A 25,120-nucleotide genomic window follows, 5' to 3' on the forward strand; every position below is an offset into this window, starting at 1 on the left:
TGTGTGTATCTGTGGGGAGATGAGACAACGCACTTACTTCGTATTTCTTTGGGTTTAGCTTCTTGTTGGCTGGAGAGAAGTAGATGGTAGGAAAACTGGGTAAAAAAAAAAAAAAGTGAACTCATTTTCAGATTCCAGGGTAAGTCCAACATATACTTTCCCAATAACTTTCTGGGAATAACTTCTCTTCATGATTTCTATTTCTGACCAGATACCACTCTCTATCAGCGGCTAGGTTACATCCTATCAAAGCTCACAAATCTGTGCCAGTCATGTGGACCCTTGCAGCAGAACTCTAAGCCAAAAAGGCATCTGGTTCCATGCTCAAGTGCAGTGAGGGATCCACTCCCTAAACTATGCCCAATAAATGGTTTGCAAGCTTACTTTTTCCTATCAATTGCCTAGACACTTTTATTAGCTTTTAATCTACTTACCCTCTGACTTCATATGGAGAAGGCACATCATTGGCTGTAGCATCCATCTTGGCTATGATAATATTTGGGTCTTTTCTGAGCTGTTAATAAAAAAGGTTAGACCTTTAAAGTTTCTGGTGACCAAGGGACACTTAGTCAAATCAACACTTAAAATAACCTCATTTTTAAACACCTGGATAAGTTCTGCTCCAGTAGGAAGTGTAGTGACACTTTACATAACATCTAGCTTTCCAAAGGCATCCATTTCTCTCTTGGTTCCTACATATTAAGACTCTGTTTATAGCTACCTTCAAAATTACCTGACTTCCATAAGACATTACAAGGGAAACATAATGGATTCATACACGCCATTACCAAAATTCAGAAGCCTGGATACTTTTAACCACAATCTAGATTGAGTCTAAGGAGTGGAATATCAAAAACAGGTATCTGAGGCACTGCACAGGCTAGAGACACTAGCGGGTCAGCCAGGAGAAAATAAAGAGTAGACAGCTGGAAAAAAAAAAACAATCTACCAGGACACAGGTACTGAATTAATTAGGGTAACTAGCCAATGCTGAATTATGTGGCAACTTCCCAACTCAATATTTATCTTCAGAATATGGTTCAGACTTACCTTCTCTCCCAGTTCTTTATACTTAGGCTCCAGATTCTTACAGTGACCACACCAAGGAGCGTAAAATTCAATCAGCACATCTTTATTTTCATCATTCACTATTTCATCAAAATTCTCTGCTACCACTACCTGGAATACACCAAAGATTCTCTAGTTGGTAAGGCAAGATGAAGAATAAAAATTCACCACATGCTGTATTTGTTTCTGCACCTAAACCCTATCAAAATGTGCCATGTTGTCCCTGAAAATATGTCACTGAAACCCAAATAGCATCTACAGACTATATTAAAGATGTTTCTGACCATTTTCCAGAAACAACTCATTCCCAGGTCTGTCACCTGTCAAACTTTGTTCAGTAAGTCATAGGAAATAAGTGCTACCCAACCCTTCCTTAATCTCAAAGCAACAATCTCAAAACTATTCTTAGAGGTTAGCTTGCTCTACCCTGAAGAGTAACTTAGTTCTAATATAAATACTAACAAAAATTCTATGAAACCGGCACCTGGGTGACTCAGTCGGTTAAGTGTCTGACTCTGGATATCAGCTCAGGTGATGACCTCATGGCCATGAGCCTGAGCCTCGCATTGGGCTCCATGCTCAGTGGAGCCTGGGATTCTCTCTCTCCCTTTCTCTCTCTGCCCCTTCCCCACTTGTGCACATTCTCTCTCAAAATAAATTCTATGAAGATTTTATACTCTTGCCCCTTGAGCATCATGAGCTCTGCCAATGCTTATTTTATGACTCAGGGAGTGGAGGACAAACAAAACCAAAAACATGACAGCCAACAAGGTCTTCACTTAGACGAAGCATTTTTGGAATATGAGAAACGAGAAGAAGGGGCACCTGGGTGGCTCAGTCGGTTAAGAAATAAGGAGAGTCAATTATATCTCAATAAAACTAAGATCGGGGGACAATGAGGAGAGGCAGCTGCTTAGAGCCTTGGTGAAGCTATGGGCACCTCACCTTTACTGGCCCATCATTGCTCTCTGGGATGGGCTCAGACTTAAGGTATCTCTTCAGGTTGCCATCAAAATAATCCTGCAGGAATCTTTCAAGAGCCTTGCCATCACGTCTGTAATTGAAAGACAAGGGTCAGGTTTGTTAATCTTCTATTGAGAGGATTAAAAGCAATTTTTTATTTTCATATTCTAGCTCCAGTTTCAAGGTTAGAAACTGGAAGTTAAAAACAGGAGGACCTTATCTCTCAATATGCAGATCTACTGACTGAACAAAAAACCCAACCACCTCCTATATTTGTAGCATATTCTTTGTGAATCAGAAAGGTCAGAGATGGAAGAAAACACTGGTTTTCTGGAAAGTCACTTCTGCAGAAGAACCAGGTCAGGTCTTTTTTGCTCTGAAAAATACCACCTATTTACAGTATCTTGTTTTACTGATTTCCTCACAAGGAAGACTTTTCTCTCCAAGTCTCAGAAAGTGAAAAGTCCTAATTTTGTGGGGTTTTAAGATATTTCCATTCCCTGAGTTCACTTTAGGCCAGTAAGTATTCAAAGAATAAAAGACATTTTACAGGGATGAGAGGGGGTTGCAATGGTTTGAAATTACATCAATCTCAAGAGACCATTCAATGTTCTCGATGTACTATTTTTAATAGCAAGGTAGAAACAATCATGTAAGTATTCCAAGCTGCCATCCTTTTGCTAATTTTCAGAATTTATTAAGGATTGTGATCCTTAAAGTCCCTAAAATTAACTAAGAAAAATGACAATCATACGTCTTGGCTAGAAGACCTATTTTCACATTCTAAAGTTCTTCTTTATAAATTCTCAGTAGCGTAAAAGGCTTTACATTTCTTTGCAGAATCCACTCCCAAACCCACATTAACTTGTAACTCACGAGAACTCCTCCTGCATGACAAACTTCTCTCCTTTTGCAGTTCTGATAGCAACAACAGGAATATCTCCAGCAGTGCTTTCCAAGCCAAAATCAGAAAGTTCATGGCTAAAGGTTTTGCGGCTAGCTACAGCAAAGCTGAGTTTGTTTCCAGCATCTAGGAATTTCTTTGCTACCATCATCACTCTGTGGGAAATAAGACATATTTACACCAAGATTTATATCATGGTGGTAAACCACTTCTGAAATCAAGAAGCTAGAAAGCAAAGACTAAATTTTACAGTCCACCAGCCCTCTGGAATCAGTCTAAACTACATTCTTGGCCACTGACACAGAATCATGGTACACTGTTAGGTCTTACTGAATTTCACTGCCAAACTGGTGGTACCAAATAGTCCATTCCCAATGAATCTTGTTATACTGTAATATAACTAAAATATTGCAGGCATAACGACTGATCTGAAAAAATTTATAAGGGTAAAATGCTCTAAGAATCTTGATGGGCAAATAGGCACAATATTTTAAACAAATTCTAGATCACGTTTGCATTTTTACTGGGAGGTTAGGAATCAACTATGTCACAGGCAAAGGAATACCTATGGAAGATATGCCCAACAGATTATGTAAATAGTTTATGTTATTTGTCCTTGACAGCTTTAAATGTGGTTTTTGGGAGCCAACTGTTCCCATTCTAACTGGCTGTGACATCATACACTGTAAGAGGATATTTAGAAGAAAGTGTTTACATATTAGGCAAACTTGTTTATGAAAGGGAAAAATTATCCTTATTACCTGTTTCTCCAGTAGTTGGAACCTTTGGCATTCTTTTCATAGTCCACATCATAGTAAGCCACAAGTAAGTCCTTCCCCTGCATCAAATCTTTATTGTCTTCTGTCATGTGAGGGCAGATACCAAAACTGAAATAAATAATCCATTATCAAATCTGGCAGGTTCAGCTAGGTTATGGAATTATCACAAAGTAACTGATAGCACTTAGAAAAGCAAAAGAAAATTCAACATAAAGAAAAGTACAGAACAATATACCCTCTAAGAGTTCTAGGTTCCACACATTACTGCTTTAATATAAACTTCAACTATTATTGTTCAATCCTTTGAATGAGGCTATTTAATCCAAAACGTGGGTCTGCTTAATAAGTGAGGTAAGCAAACTAAAATGAAGCCAAGAAATCCCAACCAAGGTACTCACATGTTTTCTTGGATAAATTTTTTAATCTTGCCACTGGTCATTTTCTGTTCTACATATGCCACAGTCTTGTCCTCAAATTTGTTCATCAGATGTGAAGGACGAAACAAGGTGATACCCCTTAAAAAGAAGGTATTAGTAGGTAGGCAGCAGGAGAACAGTCTTCAATCTTTTATTTAAAGCTCAGACCATCTACTCTTGCTGCTTTTATGGTCACCATTTAAGCACATAAGGACTCTTCTGGGACCACAGACTTGGCAACATGACCACAGACTTGGCTAACCACCTTAATCTCAAGTGCAATAATTGGATATAGTTTAATAAACCTTGAGTTGGAAAGTTAGGAGACTGTGGTTCTAATTCTAGCCCCACCATGATCAATGGAATCCTTTTGGGCTTCAGTTTTTCCAACAATGCAAAAAGGGATTTAAGGGGGTTAGAGTAGAGGATTAATTTCCAAACCTTTAAAAATAGTAACAGAACCCAACTTACCCCCAAATTCCAAGATGCACAATAAAGCAGAGCTTGCTCTTACTGGAAGGTAACTTGCCCTGCTTTCCCACATAGAGAATTATTTCACTACAGAAAATACCTTTAAGATTCCTTCCAGCTGAAAAATTCCAAAGGTGGGTATACAATTATAAGTAATGTTTAGCTTGAGTTCATCCTGTCCTAGACTTCTCTATCCCAATAAACCAAGTTTTACCAATTTTTTTCTTGCTGGTACTATTTTGCCCCTCTACCTAAACCAGCTTTCCTCACTCCACTGAACACTTGAAACAAATTCCTTCTTTAATTTCTAAACTTGTTCTGCTAAAACTAAACCCCAATTTGGTCTGAGTCACAGGTTTATATCAAGTATCACCTTTTCCAGAAAATACCACTATTTTAACTACTAATCTCTCACCTCTAGGTTCACTGTCATTCATTCCTACTCCCCACACTGCACATACACCCACACAGAATTTTATCACTTGTTTTTGGCTAGGTGTCAGCACCTTTATTAGAATTTTTTTTTTTTTAATGTTTATTTTTGAGACAGAGAGAGAGAGAGAGAGAGACAGAGTGCAAGCAGGGTAGGAGCAGAGAGAGGGAGACACAGAATCTGAAGCAGGCTCCAAGCTGTAAGCTGTCAGCACAGAGCCCAACACAAGGCTCGAACTCACAAACCACAAGATCATGACCTGAACCGAAGTCAGATACTTAACTAAGCCACCCAGGCACCCCTAGGTGTCAGCACCTTTAATTCCTTATATCCCACTCTCACTCTTTCAGTATTAACCACAGACTTTATGTTAATTAAAACACAGGCGTTTTATAGCACACAGGGAAACTACATAACAAGAGGGAACCTAATACAAACATGCTGGGCAAACAAAAATGTGAACAGGACTAAGATTTGGTTTTTTTTAGTGTAGTTACAAACTTCAGAGCAGTTATTCCCCCCAAAATAGAAATCCAACAATTCCAAATACACTCTTTAATGATGTTATGACCTTGGTGTACATGTGATGACCTTAAGACCCCTTTCATGTAAGGTCTTCTCAGTAAGACTTCTAATCAGAAGCTGATAGGCCACTTTAAAGGCAGCCATAATAAATACATCTATGGTTAACAGACTAATGGGTGAAGTGCTTAATGACCCACAGGTGGCTCCATATTCATTTACAGACCTGGTATGTCTTAATCTAGAAGTTAGTCAAGCTTACAACTTTGCATCTAGACTTTCTAGGTTCAAATCCTAGTTCTGACATTTACCTACTGTGAAGCTAGGGAAATTAACCTCTTTGAATACTTTCTCCTCTATAAAATGAGGATAATAACAGATGTGTCTCACCAGTTGTTAGGAAGATTGAGTTAGCAGTAAATAGCACATAGTAAACACTACATAGTTTGTTAAATATAAATCAATAACAGTAGCTCTTGGCACACCTTTCTTCTTTATATGCTCACCCTGAGTGATCTCTTCTAGTCTCATGGTTTCAGTAATTATTTACATGTGCTTGATCCATAAATGTTTATCTCTAGTTCAGAACCTTTCCTGAATTCTAGTCTCAATCATCCAATTGTCTACTGGATCTTCACTACATGGTTGTCTCAAAAACTTCACACTCACTGTGCCAAAAGGAACTCATCATCATTCCCTACATATTTAAATTTGTTACTATTCATCTTTCCTAGCTCGATGATAACTATGGTTGACCCAGTCATCCAAGTTTTTAAAAACCTAGACTCACTCTAGATTTTCCTCTTTTCACACATGGCTAGGGACTAAATCCTAACGTTTATGTTTTCTATACTCTCTCCTTCTTCTCCATGACCCTAATGCTGCCTTAATTTAGTCTCTGAGAGATCACACTTAGTTTAGAATCTAACTCCCTTGCCATTTCTCCCCCTTCAAACCATCATCACATGGGTTCCAGCAACTTTTCTTCTGAAATACAAAGTCACATTACTCACCAGCTCAAAGCCTTTAATGGCTCTGAAATGTCTAAAAGATAAAATAAAAATTCTTTTGTGTGTACTTGGGGCACATGGGTGGCCCAGTTGGTTAAGCATTCAACTTCGGCTCAGGTCATGATCCTGCAGTTCTTGAGTTTGAGCCCCGCATCAGGCTCTGTGCTGACAGCTCAGAGCCTGGAGCCTGCTTCAGATTCTGTGTCTCCCTCTCTCTCTGCCCCTCCCCCGCTTGCATTCTGCCTCTCTCAAAAATAAAAAATAAACAGTAAAAAAAATTGTTTTTAATTCTTTTGTATGCATTTCCAAAGTATTCTATAATTTGGTTTCTGATCTTTCACTATGACATCATTTACAAACGATACTCCAGCAGTACTACAGATCTCAACATTCCTAAATTATTTCATTACCTGGGGCCTTCACTCCTGCTGCTCTATCTGGTATAAATTTTTCTTTAAATCTAGAATAATTTTTATTCCAACTGCCAAAACTTATCTTTCAAAACATACCTCAAGAATTATGTCCTCTACGAAGTTTTTTCTCTTCCTTTTTTTTTAAAGTTTATTTATTTATTCATTCATTCATTCATTTATTTAGAGAGGGAGAAGGAGGGGTGAAAGGGAATGGGAAAGGACAGAGAGAGGGAGAATCCCAAGCAGTATCCACACTATCAGCGCAGAGCCAAACCCAGGGCTCAGTCTCACGAACTGTGAGATCATGACCTGAGCTGAAATCAAGAGCAAGATGCTTAACCAACTGAGCCACTCAGGTTCCCCAGAAGTTTTTTCTGATACTACTCCCCATCATCAAAGAAAAAAATCACTCCCTCTGTTCTTCCCGCATGCCCTGAATATGTCTATAACACTTGACACTTGCCCTCTTGACACTTACATTTTTTACATATTCAGTCTCCCTCTACTAGATGGACCTCAAAGGCAGCAATAGTTTCTAGCAGTTGGCTTAATGCCTAGCAAGTGTTCAGTAAATCTTTTGGGCCTAAAAATCACCAGTTCACACAATTAGTATTTGGTACAGAAATCTACAAAGATAGTCAACTCAGTCACTTACTCTCCATTATCATCATATTTGTTCACCAGAGACTCCACATTGGTGTGTGCAAATCGGTAGTTATCCCTCAAGTTGCTGGCTGCTTTTAGAAACTCAGAGTGAGCATCACTGAATAAATCCTTGAAAAAACCTGTACAAAAAGTGTCAAACACCGGGAAGAAACAGTATTGAAACATATTCAAACTTAATTTTTTTCCATAACCTTAATTCTATTTACAAATAAGCCAAGTGAGATAGACAAGAGGACTAGGCCTGCTTTGCCATGACTACCTAGGATATTTGACAAAATAACTTAAGAGAATTTTCCCCCTACCCTTTAAAAAATGTTTGTCCAAGGGAGTCAAGGGAGAGAATTTGTCAGAGTTCAGGTCTTACTATTTTTTAATGTTTATTTTTGAGAGAGACAGAGCACAAACAGAGGAGGGGCACAGAGAGAGGGAGACAGAAGCCGAAGCAGGCTGCAGGCTCTGAGCTGTCAGCACAGAGCCCGATGTGGGGCTTGAACCCATGAACTGTGATATCACAACCTGAGCTGAAGTCAGATGCTCAACCGACTAAGCACTCAGGCACCCCAAAAAACCTACCTGTTTCTTAAATGTCTGCTTACAGTTAACGCTTTGAAAATATACAGAATCAGTAATATCCAGACGGTAAGAAGTAGCTTTTAATCAAATTTAAATTATAAACCGTCTTCTACTGCCAGAAAGTTAAGTTTTATTATAATAAGACTGAGAGAAGCACAGTTATAGGTTTAAATTCATTTTTTAAGTCAAATGTATTACACATTAATTTAAAACAAAATAAAGAACACTCCAGATGTAGAATGTGTTTAGTTCGTTCAAGTTGTTTTAAGGATAAAATGAGATACCGCAACACCTGAGAAAGCAAAGGTTGCTGTATAAATATACACAGATCCGAGCAATTTAATCTCAAGAACTAAATCCCCTACTACTGTGAAAACAGGTTTATTATTTACTAGTGTCCTCCCACCTTAAAACATTATTTTCAATCTTAACTACTCTATTGAGTTTAAATCTCAGAATTTGAGATGTTATAGAAAAAGGTGTTTTCCTATTTTGGGTGTTTAATTGAAATTAAATCTTTATTTGTAAGAACACAAAGCCACTCAAATAAAACCAATTTTTTCCACATTATAGTGATGCTGACCTAAATCTATGAGGTGTTTTTTCAAGTGCCCTTGAGGTTTCCTAAACTGTTTTAACTTTGTCGTTTACTCAGATATTAGAGGGTTTTTGAAACCGAGTTGATGATTTTGTTGTATAATCAAATATTTGCTACTTACCCACCACAGAAGCATCTTTATCACTAATGAACTTCTCAAATTCTTCCTCAGTCCTGAGAGGAACGGAAGCTGGTCCAGCCTGCTTCTTCAGGTGGCTGACAATTCCATCTTAAAAGATAAGATGAAAGATTATACCAACACAAATTTCTAATTTTTGAGAAGGCAATCGCAATCATTCACATATTCAAAGTTCAAAAAGAGGGTGCCTGGCCAGACAGAGAAGCATGCGATTCTTGACCTCAGGGCTTGGGGCACCTGGGTCGCTCAGTCAGTTGAGTGTCCAACTTCAGCTCAGGTCATGATCTCACGGTTCATGAGTTTGAGCCCCACGTTGGGCTCACTGCTGTCAGTCCAAAGCCCACTTCGGATTCTCTGTTCCCCTGCCACCCCTGCTTGCACTCTCTCTCTCAAAATAAGTAAAACGTTCAAAAAAATAAATTAAAAAAATATTTTAATAAAAAGATAAAATCTTAAAAAAAAGTTCAAAAGGATACACAATGAAAAGTTTTCTTCCTTTGTCTTTAGTTACCCAGTTTCCTCCCTATAGGATGTTTCAGTTTTTTGTCTATGTATTTTGCATTAACAAGCAATTACATATTTTTTCTTTCTTTTCTCCCCAAATGGCAGCATATGCATAGGCTCTTTTGTATTTTCTTGTCATTGAATATAATTTAAGGATAATTTATGCCAAAATACATAAAAAGCTAGCTACCTCAGTCTTTTTTATAGCTGTGTAGAGTTTCACTGCATGGATGTACTATAATTTATTTTACTAGACACAAATGATAGACATTTGTTTCCAGTTTCTTGCTGTTATAAATGATCCCGCAATAAACAACCTTGTATTAATGTCACTTTGCCCATGATTGAATAGATCTGTAGGTTAAATTCCTAGAAGCAGATTCACTGGATCAAAGAGTACATGAATTTATAATGGTTAAACTACCCCCTCAAAGAGACTGTACGTATTTATAACTCCTACCCAGGATGTATTGGATGTATTAGTGTTTTATAACAGTAAATTCAACGTTGCCTTTGTCGATGTTATTCACTCTGCCTAGAACATTCTTTCCCCAGATATCCTCCTGGCTCCCTTTCTCATCTCCTTTAGGTCTTTACTCAAATGTCATCTTCTCAATGGTGCTCTCCCTGATCATCCCATTGTAAACTAAAACCTATTCAACCTCCAACACTCCTAAACTCCTGTCCCTGGCTTTATATTTCTCTACAGCACCTTTTACCCATCTAATTAATACTCTGTCCTTATTGTTTTCATCTATCTCTCCCCACTACAAAGTAAATTCCAAATGCATAAGGATGCTTGTCTGTTTTGCTCAGTGATATATACCTAGCTCTAGGATAACTTAGCAGTTAAGTCTGAGAAACATCCACTTTGCAAATAAAGTAAGCAAATATCTCTTATTCTCAAGTAGCAGAGTCACTGGTAGCCTTACATTTTAAAGGCAGAAAATGCAAAAAAAAAAAAAAACAAAACAAAAACCAAGCAGAAGATGCAGTGACTTGGCTAGCCTGTGTAAGAGTTTAACTATATATAGGTGAAATTATGCCACGTATAGGATCCACCTACATCACACTTCCCTACTGAGGTGAAATGGGCTAGATAAGTAAAACAGTTTAGAAAACACAAAAACACAAAAAAATCGTCTTATCCCTTAAGCCTAGTTGACAGACCATTAATCTACTTTCTTCTGGGGTCCATTAAAACCATTCATAGGCTCACAATGCCCAGAGACTAAACAGGCAGTGCTCCTCCTCCATAATATTCTACATCTTGCACCTCCTTTCTCTTCTTCCCTTTTTTTTTTTTTCTAATTTTTTTTAATGTTTATTTATTTTCCAGAGAGACAGGGACAGAATGTGAGTGGGTTAGGGGCAGAGAGAGGGAGACACAGTATCCGAAGCAGGCTCCAGGCTCTGAGCTGTCAGCACAGAGCCTGATGCGGGGACAGAACTCACCAGCTGTGAGATCATGACCTGAGCCTAAGTCGGATGCTCAACCACTGAGCCACCCAGGCACCCCTCACCCCCTTTCTCTTCTAAGTACTCTCTTCTAAGTACTGAGACACTACACTGTTTAACCCTTTCAATACAAAATAGTCTGTATTTTTTCTAATGTTTTTTCCTTCTCTTTCCAGTCACGGACTTTTTTGTCCCTTTTAAATGTTTTCTTCAACTCACATAGGAGGGGTTGCATCAAAAGATTAACTGAAATTGAATATATTTATTTAGCCTTCAAGAGGATCATTATTACTACATCATGATATAAATTATAAAGAACATTAACCTGGGGCTATGATGAGAAATGTTACTTTTCTCCTAAGAATTTAAAATTCTTTGGAAGGTAAAATGGGAGTACAGAGCAACCACATTAAGCAGGAGAGCAAAGAGCGTAATTTGTACAGGAGTACATGAACAAGTAATAAATTCTAAGTACCAAACATCTGACCTCCTAGTCAGATACTGAGAAATTCTCAAATTTAAGAAATCTAGGTTATAGCCCAAATGAGAATAGCTGACCAGTGGCAGTCTAATTGGGTTCACTTATAACTTAGTTAGGACCTGTTCAAGTTCACAAAAACATTTCAATATTTCTAACTGCAAATTCTACCCTAAATTAAGTGAATAAAATCTGAAAGGTAGCATGGATTCTTTAACACTTTTTACCTCAGGAAAAAATTTTTGTTTCCTTCTGTGCTTAGACATACCAAATTTTAAGTGTTAGCTAAATGACCTCAGTTGAGGGGCGCCTGGGTGGCTCAGCCGGTTAAGCGTCCGACTTCGGTTCAGGTCATGATCTCACGGTCCATGAGTTCGAGCCCTGCGTCGGGCTCTGTGGTGACAGCTCAGAGCCTGGAGCCTGCTTCAGATTCTATGTCTCCCTCTCTCTCTGACCCCCCCCATTCATGCTCTGTCTCTGTCTGTCTCAAAAATAAATAAACATTTAAAAAAAAAAATTTAAAAAAAAAATGACCTCTGTTGAGCTGAAATATTTATTCATGCATTCAACAAAGAGTTACTGAGTATCTACTAGATGTGAGAAAACTTAGGTGCTGAAGACAAAGTAGTAAATAAACAAAGGTCTCTGCTTTCCTAGAGCTTACAATATAAGTAAATCTCCAAGTAAGTCACCAAATAATAAATAAAATCTCCAAATAAACAATTAAAAATATAATAACTGGCACTATATAGAGAATTAAGAAGTTGATGTCTTAAGAAAATGACTGGATGGCTACCTTAGGTCTGGTGGCCTGGGAAAGCCTCTGGGAGGTGAAATTCAAGCCAGTATCTCCATGACAAAAAGGAGCAAGCCATGCAAACATAGCAGAAGATCATTTTGGGTTGTGAACAAAACCAGGGCAAAGGTCCTAATAAGGTGAAACTATCTTGAGATGACAGGAGAGTTAGGCAGCAGCCATGTTATGTAGAGCTTTGTATATAAGTAACCATCATGCATACTGAAGAAATTCCATCTCCCTAAAATACCCAACTGAATCCCTTTTTTCTCTTAGCTTTCCATCATGAAAAGGTAAAATTTGCATGTTTATTTGATAGACAAAGACAAAACTGTCCAAAATATTTTTTCATCATCAATTATAGGGCCCTATACCGGACTTCAAGCTGTATTACAAAGTTATAATCATCAAGACAGTATGTTACTGACACAAGAACAGACACTCACATCAACGGAACAGAGCAGAGAACCCAGAAATGGACCCACAAACGTATGGCCAACTCATCTTTGACAAAGCAGGAAAGAATATCCAATGGAATAAAGACAGTCTCTTCAGCAAGTGGTGCTGGGAAAACTGGACAGCGACATGCAGAAAAATGAACGTGGACCACTGTCTTAACAGCATACATAAAAATAAACTCAAAATGGATGAAAGACCTAAATGTAAGACAGGAAGCCATCAAAATCCTTGAGGAGAAAGCAGGCAAAAACCCTTTAACCTTGGCCGCAGCAGCTTCTTATTGAACAGGTCTCCGGAGGGAAACAAAAGCAAAAATGAACTAATGGGACCTCATCAAAATAAAAAGCTTCTGCACAGCAAAGGAAACAATCAGCAAAACTAAAAGGCAACTGACAGAATGGGAGAAAATATTTGCAAATGACCTATCAGATAAAGGGTTAGTATCCAAAATCTATAAAGAACTTACCAAATTCAATACCCAAAAAACAATCCAGTGAGCAAATGAGCAAAAGACATGAATGGACACTTCTCCAAAGAAAACATCCAGATGGCCAACTGGCACATGAAAAAATGCTCAACATCACTCATCATCAGGGAAATACAAATCAGAACCACAACGAGACACCACCTCACACCTGTCAGAATGGCTAACATTAACAACTCAGGCAACAACAGATGTTGACGCGGATGGGGAGAAAGGGGAACCCTTTTGCACTGCTGGTGGGAATGCAAACTGGTGCAGCCACTCTGGAAAACAGTATGGAGGTTCCTCAAAAAATTAAAAATAGAACTACTCTACAACCTGGCAATTGCACTACTAGGTATTTATCTGAGGAATACAGGTATGCTGTTTCAAAGGGACACATGCACCCCAATGTTTATAGCAGCAATATCAACAATAGCCAAAGTATGGAAAGAGCCCAAATGTCCATCGACAGATGAATGGATAAAGAAGATGTGGTATACTGGGACGCCTGGGTGGCTCAGTCGGTTAAGCGTCCAACTTCGGCTCAGGTCATGATCTCACGGTTTGTGAGTTTGAGCCCCGTGTCAGGCTCTGTGCTGACAGCTTGGAGCCTGGAGCCTGCTTCAGATTCTGTGTCTCCTTCTCTCTCTGCCCCTCCCCAACTTGTGCTCTGTCTGTGTCTCTCAAAAAATAAATAAATGTAAAAAAAAAAAAAAAAAAAAAAAAAAAAGCCGTGGTATATATATGCAATGGAGTATTACTCGGCAATCAAAAAGAATGAAATCTTGCCATTTGGAACTACCTAAGAGAAATAAGAGAAAGACAAGTATCATATGACTTCATATGAGGACTTTAAGACATAGAACAGATGAACAGAAGGGAAGAGAAGCAAAAATAATATAAAAACAGGGAGGGAGACAAAACATAAGAGACTCTTAAATATGGAGAACAGAGTGTTACTGGAGGGGTTGTGGGAGTGGGGGATGGGCTAAACGGGTAAGGGGCATTGAGAAATCTAGTCCTGAAATCAGTGTTGCACTATATGCAAACTTGGATATAAATTTAAGAAATAAATTAAATAAATAAAAGAATATTGTAGGAACAACCATAAAAAAATAAAAAATAATAGGCTCTATAGGATCCAGTCCCTATTTGCCTTTCAAACTTCATTTGTCATCTATGCTAATTATACTCCAGCCACATGGTCTTTTCTGTCCCTTGAACACATCAAGCTCAGTTATACCTTAGGGCCTTTTTGTATACCTTAGAGTCTTCCCTCTGCTTGGAAGGCTCTGGCCCAGATCTCAAGGCTAGCTCATTCCTATCATTCATGTCTCAGCTCAAAAGTTACCTCTGATAACTCTGATGATGTGGTACTCCCAAACTCAATCACTATCATATGGTTTTATTTTTCTCCTTTTTAAAAAAAAAGTTAATGTTTTTTTCTAATTTTTTTTAACATTTATTTATTTTTGAGACAGAGAGAGACCGAGCATGAACGGGGGAGGATCAGAGAGAGAGAGGGAGACACAGAATCTGAAACAGGCTCCAGGCTCTGAGCTGTCAGCACAGAGCCTGACGTGGGGCTCATACTCATGAACTGCAAGATCATGACCTGAGGCGAAGTCAGACACTTAACCAACTAAGGCACCCAGGCGCCCCAATGTTTTTTTTTAAATCTTTGATGGGGGGGAGGGGAACCACAGGCACGTGTCAGTGGTGGAGGGGCAGAGAGAGGGGAACAGAGGACCCAAAGCAGGATCTGTGTTGACAGCAGAGAGCAGGATGTGGGGCTAGAATTCATGAATCATGACCATGACCTGAGCCAAAGTTGGACACTTAACCGACTGGGTCACCCAGGTGCCCCTAATTTTCCCCTTTAATGCTCTTATCACAAATTGAATTTATCTTATCCATATATATTGACATTGATTTTTCATTGTGATATAATATACACAATAACATTTTTAATTCATTTTTTTAAAAAGAGAGTATGGGGGCGCCTGGGTGGCGCAGTCGGTTAAGCGTCCGACTTCAGCTCAGGTCACGATCTCGCGGTCCGCAAGTTCGAGCCCCGCGTCAGGCTCTGGGCTGATGGCTCAGAGCCTGGAGCCTGCTTCCAATGCTGTGTCTCCCTCTCTCTGCCCCTCCCCCGTTCATGGTGTGTCTCTCTCTGTCTCAAAAATAAATAAACGTTGGGGCGCCTGGGTGGCGCAGTCGGTTAAGCGTCCGACTTCAGCCAGGTCACGATCTCGCGGTCCGTGAGTTCGAGCCCCGCGTCAGGCTCTGGGCTGATGGCTCGGAGCCTGGAGCCTGTTTCCGATTCTGTGTCTCCCTCTCTCTCTGCCCCTCCCCCGTTCATGCTCTGTCTCTCTCTGTCCCAAAAATAAATAAAAAATGTTGAAAAAAAAAAAATTAAAAAAAAATAAAAAAAAAAATAAATAAACGTTAAAAAAAAAAAATTAAAAAAAAAAAGAGAGTATGTGTGTGAGCGGGGGAGGGGCAGGAGAGGGAGATAATCTCTGCAATGAGCATGGAGCCCGACGTGGGGCTCAATACCAGGAACCTGGGCTCATGACCTGAACCAAAATCAAGAGTCAGATGCTTAACCAACTGTGCCACCCAGGTGCCCCATCTTAACCATTTTTAAGTGTACAGTTCTGTGGCAGTAAGTACATTCACATCGTTGTACAACCACTCTCCAGTACTCTTGTTATCTTGCAAAAGTAAAACGCTACTCATTAAATAAAAAAAAAACCTCTACATTTTCTTCACCCCACAGTCCTTGAGAACTATTCTATTTTCTGTCTCTACGAATTTTACTATACTAGGAACTTCATATAAGTTGGCATGTCATGGTATTTGTCTTTCTGTGATTGGTTTATCTCACCGAGCATGTCTTCAAGGTTCATCCGTGTTACAGCACATGTCAGAACTTCATTTTCTGAGGCTGAGTAATATTCCACTGTATTATATATGCTTATTATATAATGCTTTATATTATATATGCTTTATATATAATTATTAATAATATACCACATTTTTTAGGTTGAGTCATCCAGTGATGCCACACTTGGGTTGCTTCCACCTTTTTGCTATCATGAATAATGCAGCTCTAAACACAGGTGCACATATGTACCTTCAAGACCCTGCTCTTAATTCTTTTGGGTATATATCCAGAAGTAGAATTGTTAGATCACACAGTAATTCTATTTTTTTCAGGAATTTTCATATTGTTTTCCATAGCAGCTATAGCATTTTATATTCATACTAACAGTACACAATGGTTCCAATATCTTTGCATCTGCATTGACACTTATTTTCCTGTGTGTGTGTTCTTAATTTTTTTTTTAATGTTTTATTTATTTTTGAGACAGAGAGAGACAGAGCATGAACAGGGGAGGATCAGAGAGAGAGAGGGAGACACAGAATCTGAAACAGGCTCCAGGCTCTGAGCTGTCAGCACATAGCCCAACGCGGGGCTCGAACTCACGAACCGTGAGATCATGACCTGAACCGAAGTCGGACGCTTAACCTACTGAGCCACCCAGGCGCCCCTCTGTGTGTGTGTTTTTGATAGTAGCCATCCTAACGGATGTGAAGTAGTTATCTCTATATAGTTTTAAACTTGTTTGTTGCCCTTTTGTCTTCATTTCCCAGAATGTAAGCACCATTAGAGTAGGAACCTTGTCTGTTTTGTTTATCAACAAATACAGAGCACCTACTATACCTAGAATATCTGGCACCAAGGAAGTATTCAAAAAATATGTCAAATGAGAAACTGCATAGTAGACCTCCTAACTCAAGTTCAAGTATTTTCTTTTTTTTTTAATGTTTATTTTTGAGAGAGAGAGAGAGAGAGACAGTGTGTGAGTGGGGGAGGGGTAGAGAGAGATGGAGACAGAATCCGAAGCAGGCTCCAAGCTTCGAGCTGTCAGCACAGAGCCCAACCTGGGACTCGAACTCACGAACTGTGAGATCATGATTGAGCTGGAGTCAGACACTTAACTGACTGAGCTACCCAGGCACCCCCAAGTTCAAGTATTTTCTATATTACTTATATAATGTTCATTTAGAGAAGTCTTTTTTAGATACCAAACTGACCTCTTAGGAGGATTTTTTAAGACTGAAAGTTATGTTATATAGAAAAATATCATGTTCCCACTACAAAAAACAGAGCACTTAACAAATTCAGTTTCCAGAATGTAATCCAAAATTCTTACCGGCAGTCCTGGGCCCATCATAAGCACCAGCTTCTTCACCATCTCTAAATATCTTCAGGGTTGGATATCCACTGACTCCATACTTATTACAGGTGTTCGTGTTAGCAGTACAATCAACCTAAAGATTAAAATACATGAACCATCTGTTATCCAGATGCCTGTTGCAGGCTCCTCCTATATTCCCCCAATACTAAGACTGGTCAAATCATAAAAGGATCAAGCAATTCTTCGCACACATGCCACAGAGTATTAGATTTTAAGGGCAGACTGGCGCTGGGCTAGCTGGATCAGAACCACCTAAAGAATTCATTAAAATTTAGATTGCTGGACTTCCTACAAAATGCACAAATGACTATTTAAAATCTGACTTCGAAGTCTCTATTGTTTATAGCAGTGGTCTCGGCCTTTTTTCTGCCTTAGAGGGAGCGCCTGTCAGCTGAGCATCCGACTTCAGCTCAAGTCATGATCTTGTGATTCATGATTTCAAGTACCACATCAGGCTCACTGCTGTCAGTGCAAAGCCTGCTTCGGATCTTCTGTCCCCCTCTCTCTGCCCCTCCCCTGACTGCACTGTCTCAAAAATAGGTAATCATTAAAAAAAAAAAAAAAAATACATGAGGGATAAATCACTTACATTACTAATAGCATCTTACTTTGATAATGATGATTATCAAGGGGATGTATGGATGTACCCTTTGGGGGGGGGGTGGAGTATAATTTAATTTGGCAAATCATCTAGAGTTTTAGCAAAGGTGTCAATACTTAATATGCTAGTTTGAATATGGGCTGACCAATAACAAGACAGATCTAGTGAGGCCTATTAAGAAGGAAAACAACTCCTATCTATTTAACCACTTACTCTAAAGTAGGTTATGCATTAGGCACTTTGCATATGTTATTTCTTTTACTCTTCACAAGACCTGAGGTATGGTCCCAATAACATAAACTGAGGTTTAAAAGTAATGTGTCCATAGTAACACAGGCTATAGCCACACAAGACAGGAATTAAATCATGACTCAACTTTTTTCCCCCCTATGGCAAATCGCCATAGAAACATCAGGATCAAAAGCAATTTCCAAAAACAGTTGTATATATGCATGAACTATTTATTTGAGACTGGCCAAGATGTGAGCTTTTACAGTGGAGCAACTATGGGTTTGCTGTAATAATGGCCAAACTCTAGAAGCATTATTTTGATTGCAAAAGCAAATACCAAGTTTATAGCTGACCAGTTAGTTACATACTTATAGCACCTTGTCATTTTCCTATTCCAGTCACTGTGAATATCATAAGGTAGTTTAGGGAACTCATTTATTTAATAATTTTTCTGTAACCTTGACTACTATATTTTTACTTTCTATATTTGCCCCTTAAGTCTTATTTACCATATACTTTACTTCTTATGCCAGTAATTCCCTTAGTTTCACTACTTTTAATCTTTTAAAACCAAAATTAATACAATAGTTGTGTATTTGCCCAGAAACTAGTGTTCTCTCTTCTTAGCACCTAAGAGTAAAGAAAATGAATGTTAATTTTATAAACTATTATTTAAAATAATTAATTTTCTTTAATGAAGAATCTGTCTATACTCACCTTTGCTAATGGGACTATTCCTTTTAATCTGGTTGCTGCAGCTTCATACTCAGGGGCAAGCCTCTTGCAGTGTCCACACCTATATAAATATAATAAAAAAACAAAAAAACCCAAATTCTTAGTTTAATCCTTCAAGATTGTCAACATTTCTCTAGGAAAAATCTCAAACTATAATACTACTTTTGAACTAGTAGCTGCTTCCAAAAGCAAAAATATCACCTGAACAACATTCATTACTGATAGAGTAACCAGAGTTCTCACAAGGTAAAGGTACGATCCCTAACCTGAGTTTGACTCTGTAGGACTGGCTCAGTTCAGAGCAGCCATCTATTTTCTTCTCAATTAAAAGTATGACTGAGGGGCACCTGGGTGGCTCAGTCAGTTAAGTATCCGACTCTTTATTCTGGCTCAGGTCATGATCCCAGGGTCATGGGATTGAGCCATGCATTGGGCTCCACACTGAGCACGGAGCCTGCTTGCCTGCTTAACATTCTCTCTCTCCGTCTGCCCCTCTCCCCTGCTCATGTGTGCTCTCTCTTTAAAAAAAAAAAAAAGAAAAAAAAAAAAAAAGAGAGCCCTGAAAACTACAGTCAGAATTACAACCCACATTAAAGAGGGAAAGAAAGGGTCAAGCCTTTCAAAGTAATTAATGAAGATAAAATGATGGGCAAGACATGAGCAATTCCATCCCTGGTAGTATTTCCCAAAGGAAGGTACATTTTTTTCCCCCTTGGGAAATCAGCACAGTGGTTCTTAAAAATAGAGTGATTGAAAACTTGTATATAAGGTTTCAAGTATGGTATTAACTCTTTAAGAATCACCATCAAGTACTTTTTCTCCATTCCTTCAACAGGAATCCCTTTGTCCAGAAACCCAGTTTGAGGGGGTAGCAGAATGAGGCCCAAAAGGCACTCATTTTCTATAAATAGATACTTCAGCAGCTGTTGGGGAGCCTCTTTTTCTTATCAACCAAGTTTCAACACAGCATTAGAATAACATACTTAAGATGCCAAGTCCCATGTTTACAGCTACACAATTCATCTGACTGTAAGAACTGATGAGGATAAAGCACTGTCAGAATATTTTCTCAGAGGGCCATCAGAAACACCTGCTCCTATGCCTGGGAAGTCCTAACAGTCCCTCGGGCACACTGTATATGCAACAGGGGGAGAGGGAGACATTTCTCCTCAGGGTGTAGCTAGTACCAACTATAAATCATCTCTTCAAAACCCAGTGGGCTGCACAGGCCCTTTGAGAAGGTACGGTAGTTCTGTAACCTCCCCATAGAGAGCAAAAACAGAATTAGAAAACAGAAGGAAACGTGGAAAACACTTAACCTGATAGATTTCAGAGCCAATACTCTCAAAATTTATTTTATTAATTGATGGATAAATAACTTGGAAGCATTTTACCCCTAAAACTTGTTTAAAACATCTGACTTTGGCTCAGGTCATGAGCTCATGGTTCATGGGTTCAAGCCCTGCATCGGGCTCTGTACTGCCAGTGCTTGGGATTCTCTCTCTCTCCTTCTCTCGCTCTTAAAAATAAATAAACTTAAAAAAAAAAAAAAAAAGACTGTAATATTAGATGTTCCTTAGTGTCACATATTTACTAAAAGTATGATAAATGATAAACACCAAATTCAGGATAGGGGAGTACATAAGATGGGGAAGGGATGTACCAGAGGCTTTGACTATACTGGCTTTAATTTTTAGACTGGGTGGTGAATAAACGGTATTCCCTATATTTCATGGATGCATATTTTACTGTATCTGAAATTGGCATGTGCCCTGCAATCGTCATAATTTCAATGGTAGCATTTCCTTCTTTGTGAGACATAAAATAAAGATTCCTCTCACAATCAGTGGCATCTTAGGTGTGTCTGAAATATGGTATTACTCATTACATTTTCTGTATTCCTTTTATTTATTAAAAAAAAAAATTTTTAACATTTATTCATTTTTTGAGAGACAGAGAGACAGAGTATGAGCGGGAAAGGGGCAGAGAGAGGGAGACACAGAATCCAAAGCAGGCTCCAGGCTCTGAGCTGTCAGCACAGAGCCCGACGAAGGGCTCGAACTCACGAACTGTGAAATTATGACCTGAGCCAAAGTCGGATGGTCAACCTACTGAGCCACCCAGGCACTCCTCTGTATTCCTTTTATATTGCATAACTCACGTACCTGGACTGTAATGAAAATATATAAATTCTAACTAATCTAATAAAATAAACAATTTATCTGAGAAATTCAGGCTTTTGGGAACATAGTAAGAGTTCCAAGATAGGAAAAAAAATTGTTAAAGGGAGCGAGAATTGGATCTGGGCCTTTAAGGATTTAATGCTTCAGCTAGGACCTGTCCTGGGGTATTTTAGATAAGGGGAATAGTAGAGCAAAGGTAAAACTACTAGTGAAAATGATACATTTAGAGAACTCCGAAGGGTTTTTTTGTTGTTGTTGTTAAGAGATAATGTGTTATTTGTATTAAGAATACATCCGTCAGCAATATATAGAAAAAAAGGGGGAAAGTACAGATAAGAATAAAAGCCACCTAGAAGATAATATATTTCACATGGCAGACACTGAAACTTGGACCAGAGTGACAGCAATGAGAACATAAAAAAGAGAAGAGAGATTTCTGTTGAATATGCAATTATCAAGGCTGAGGCAACAGATTTAGGAATAGTTTCACCTCAACCATCTGAAAACATTTGAAGAGAAAAAATAGCATGAAATAATTAGACCAGACCAGTGGGTCTCAACACACAAACTCATGAACACAGATGCATATAAAAAATATCCATGGGGGGGGGTGCATTAGAAAGATTGTATGCTTGGGCCCCACCCTGGGACTCAACTGAATGATTCCTCCAGCAATCTGGGAGTAAACCAGGGTTATGGGGAGGTATGTAAGTGGCAAGGCTGCAACTGAAACCCACTGCCCTTAGCATTCGCTGCATCCATAAGGTCATCAAATGCCCCCAAGGAAGGACCTGTTTAACAAATTCCAAAGAGACTGGAGGAGACTGCCTTCTTCAAATTCACAAGGAATGGAATTCAGGTGGAGTTTGAAGGTGAACATCAAGATTAACCACTACTTCTTTCACCCAACCCTAGACAGTATTAAAACACAAACAATTCCATCACCTTCAGGGATGGTATCTAGCAGTTAATAATAAATCCCCACATATATTCACTCAGCAATCATTACTTCATTTGATAAAGGTCTCTGACAGAAAAACTGATGTAGTCCTTTCCCTGTCTGGAAGGGGTGATATTAGGTGTATTATTAGGTCCCAACAGAAAGGCAGGAGCAACCAGTTAGTTGTTCAAGGAAAAAGTAACTTTTGAGCTAAATCTTTTTGAAAAGACCAATTTGGGGTGGGCAGGTATACCAGGAATTCCAAATAAAGGAATCGGCATGTACAAAAAAATACTCCATTTTATGCTATCCATATGGTCTTTTTCTGCATGTACTCCAGAAATGCTGTATATCAAATATCATTGAATGCTACCGTCCTAGATGGCAAGGCACAAATCTACAACATAAGTAGATGTTGAGGACTTAAAACTTAATGCTGATCAGTAAGTTTTCAGAAATCATCAATAAATTTTCAGATATTATCACATTTAAATAGTGCTATTTATTTCCCCAGAGAAACCTGGATACTCCCATTCTTACAAACTACAGACGATTAACTCCATAATGGAAATATCAGTCTATAAACTCAACCGCAAAGAAATCTTTCACTTTCACTACAAAATGAAAGTGCAAAAAATACCCAAAAACAAAGGAGATGAAAAACTTGCTCAAAATAGGTCAATTTAGTTTCAATAAGGATTCTTTAACTGTTCCTATCTAACTTGTGAGCTAGCTCTCTTGATCTGTACACAGGAATACAGTCAGAAAATATTTCCAGCTGAAGTATTAATAAATAAAAAGTTGAATGTGAAGAAATAAGGACATGATCAACATGAGACTTCCTTGATTCCAAATTAGTCATTCAGAAAACTGATTCTTCCTGCCAGCATTGTGGAGGATGACCTTACCTTCTAGACCAATTAAAAGCAAACACCACAGCAGAGATCCACCCAATTTGGGGGATAGTTTAGTGCATGACAGGATATGCAGTTTTTAGGGAAGCAGATACAACAATTTAAATTAGGAAAGAATACCTTCAATCAAAAAAAAAAAACAAAAAACCTGCTTTAAACTAATAGTCTCATAGCCCACTATTCTGCAGTAATTCACTCTATGTTGACCCCTGTAGTCACAGAAGCACCACCCAGTTCTGATTACAACCCCATCCTGTCACTCTAAGTACAGTTACACCCCTTCAAAGTTAACAGCATGCTTAATTGATTGTGAAGAGCTGTTTCTAAGGGAGAATGTGACTTCTGGAGATGTATAAAGAGCACATATGATTTGTAATCAGTACTACCAGTTAACCACACGGATGTCCTGGACACAAAATCTGTTGCCTCTAACACATCTTTCTGGTTCAGGTGGTCTTCATTACAGGACTTTACCCTCAGCAGGTCAGCCCAGCCCTTGCTGAGTGAAGAACCAGTCAGAAGTTACACACCAACTTTGTTTTACTAACACTTTTGAATACAATTCGTTTTTAACTAATGGTATTGTGGCAGGAGGAGATAAAAAATCAAGTACTGTAATTAGTATGGATATATTGAGCCATCCCAAGTTTTAAATTAATCATGGCTCTCTGTGGGAAAGATCTGGGAGTTTAAAAACAAACGAAAACATTCCGGTCTACTTGGCCAGAAATCCTATTTGCTGTCTCTCCCTACCCCCAACTTTTTGAGTTAGTTGTATCCTAAGGAATTTACACCCTTGTTCAGTTATATCACCCTGAAGTGGACTATTTCTCCCCACAGTGGTTACTTTCTCACTGGAGTCTTTCACGGCATTTTTCAGAAATTCTAATTAAAATTGACACTTCAGACAGATTCTGATGAAATGATTCTTTTTACCTACTTTTTTTTTTTTTTTTGGATGGGATTCTGCTGGTGCTGAGATGTGATCAGCTTAATGAAAAAAGTGTGCACCATGCGATGGGACAAAATAACTGCCTGCCTCAAGAAAGCACTTATGACCATTCTGCAGCCACTGAGTGACCTTGGCTAGAAACCAATGGCTGCGGGACGTGGGGCAAGAAGAAAGGAAGTGCTCTGGGGGCCCAGGGCCTCTGCACTTGGTGAAACGTTCGCTTCCAGCATAAGGCCTTGGGATGCCTCATTTGTAGGACGCAGAGCATTAACACTGACTCACCCAGAAACTGTAAAGATACCAATCTAAGCGGGGTAGGAGGTGGTTAAACCTTCTGCAAATAGGAAGTGCCGCAAGAGCACGGAGGTAAGGATGTGGCCCTGCGTGAATGGGGCCTTCGGGTTTCCTTCCCGGATCTTGCTCCTAGGCGATCAGCACCGACTTCTCTCTCGGCAAGGCAGCGCGACCCCCGGAGGTGGGAAATTTGCCGGCTGCAGCGAGGCCTGCTGGAATGGTGGGAGGGCGCCGGCGCTGCGTAGGCCCAACCGTTCCCGCGCCTTCGCCCCCGGCCCAGCCCGGCTCTCCCTCCCATCCACGCCCCGGCTTAGTGGCCTCACCAAGGGGCGAAGAACTCGACGAGCATGAGGCCCGCAGAACCCGTGTCCGAGATGCGACTCTCGAAGTTGTCGTCAGTGAGTTCCAGCACGTCGGAGGCGGCGGCGAGACGGGCCGCGGCGAATAGCAGCGCCACGCCCGGGAACAGGGCTCGGCAGCGGGGGCGCATGGCGACGAGGTGAGGTTGGGGGCGGCCGGGAGGGTCGGGGCTCGGCGGGGACTGCAAAGGCCGGCCGCGACCACGCACCCTCTGCTTGCGCTCGCGCGTCTGGCCCAGGCGGACCTGCAGCCGGAGGTCCCAACCCCCCAGCCCGGCTCGGGCCGCAGTGTGGCAGCCTCCGATTGGCTGCGTGGCGCCTGCGTCGGGCGGGCGGGACCAGCTGGTAACCGCCGAGTGGCCGGAGCGCGGGGCGGGGCTGAGGCGGCAGGTTCCCGGGCTGACCGGGCTGGCCGGGGGCCTGGGCTGGGGGCCGGGGTCCGGGGGCTGGGCCTGGGCCTGGGGTTGGGCCCGCGGCGAGCCAGACCTTAGGGAGCAAGTGGGGTAGAGTGGGGCGGGGCAGGGCCG

The 25,120-nt window shown here is 39.9% G+C and overlaps 1 protein-coding gene across 1 annotated transcript in view; it reads right to left on the reverse strand.

Moving 5' to 3' along the window:
* The window catches only part of PDIA3 (protein disulfide isomerase family A member 3), a 25,312-nt gene extending 442 nt beyond the window's left edge, over positions 1-24,870 (reverse strand). Inside the window, exons 1-12 of the mRNA XM_058737917.1 lie at positions 24,558-24,870; positions 18,934-19,012; positions 17,340-17,457; positions 8,938-9,045; positions 7,635-7,764; positions 4,113-4,229; positions 3,697-3,822; positions 2,908-3,090; positions 2,014-2,122; positions 1,051-1,179; positions 435-514; positions 38-95 (exon numbers count right to left, since the gene is read on the reverse strand). Of these exons, the coding sequence (XP_058593900.1) occupies positions 38-95; positions 435-514; positions 1,051-1,179; positions 2,014-2,122; positions 2,908-3,090; positions 3,697-3,822; positions 4,113-4,229; positions 7,635-7,764; positions 8,938-9,045; positions 17,340-17,457; positions 18,934-19,012; positions 24,558-24,724 (1,404 nt within the window). The 5' untranslated portion in view covers positions 24,725-24,870. The remainder of the gene's footprint in view (positions 1-37; positions 96-434; positions 515-1,050; positions 1,180-2,013; positions 2,123-2,907; positions 3,091-3,696; positions 3,823-4,112; positions 4,230-7,634; positions 7,765-8,937; positions 9,046-17,339; positions 17,458-18,933; positions 19,013-24,557) is intronic.
* Positions 24,871-25,120: the final 250 nt, after the last annotated feature.

This window comes from Neofelis nebulosa, chromosome 7 (assembly GCF_028018385.1).
Source record: "Neofelis nebulosa isolate mNeoNeb1 chromosome 7, mNeoNeb1.pri, whole genome shotgun sequence".
NCBI classification, from domain to species: domain Eukaryota; kingdom Metazoa; phylum Chordata; class Mammalia; order Carnivora; family Felidae; genus Neofelis; species Neofelis nebulosa.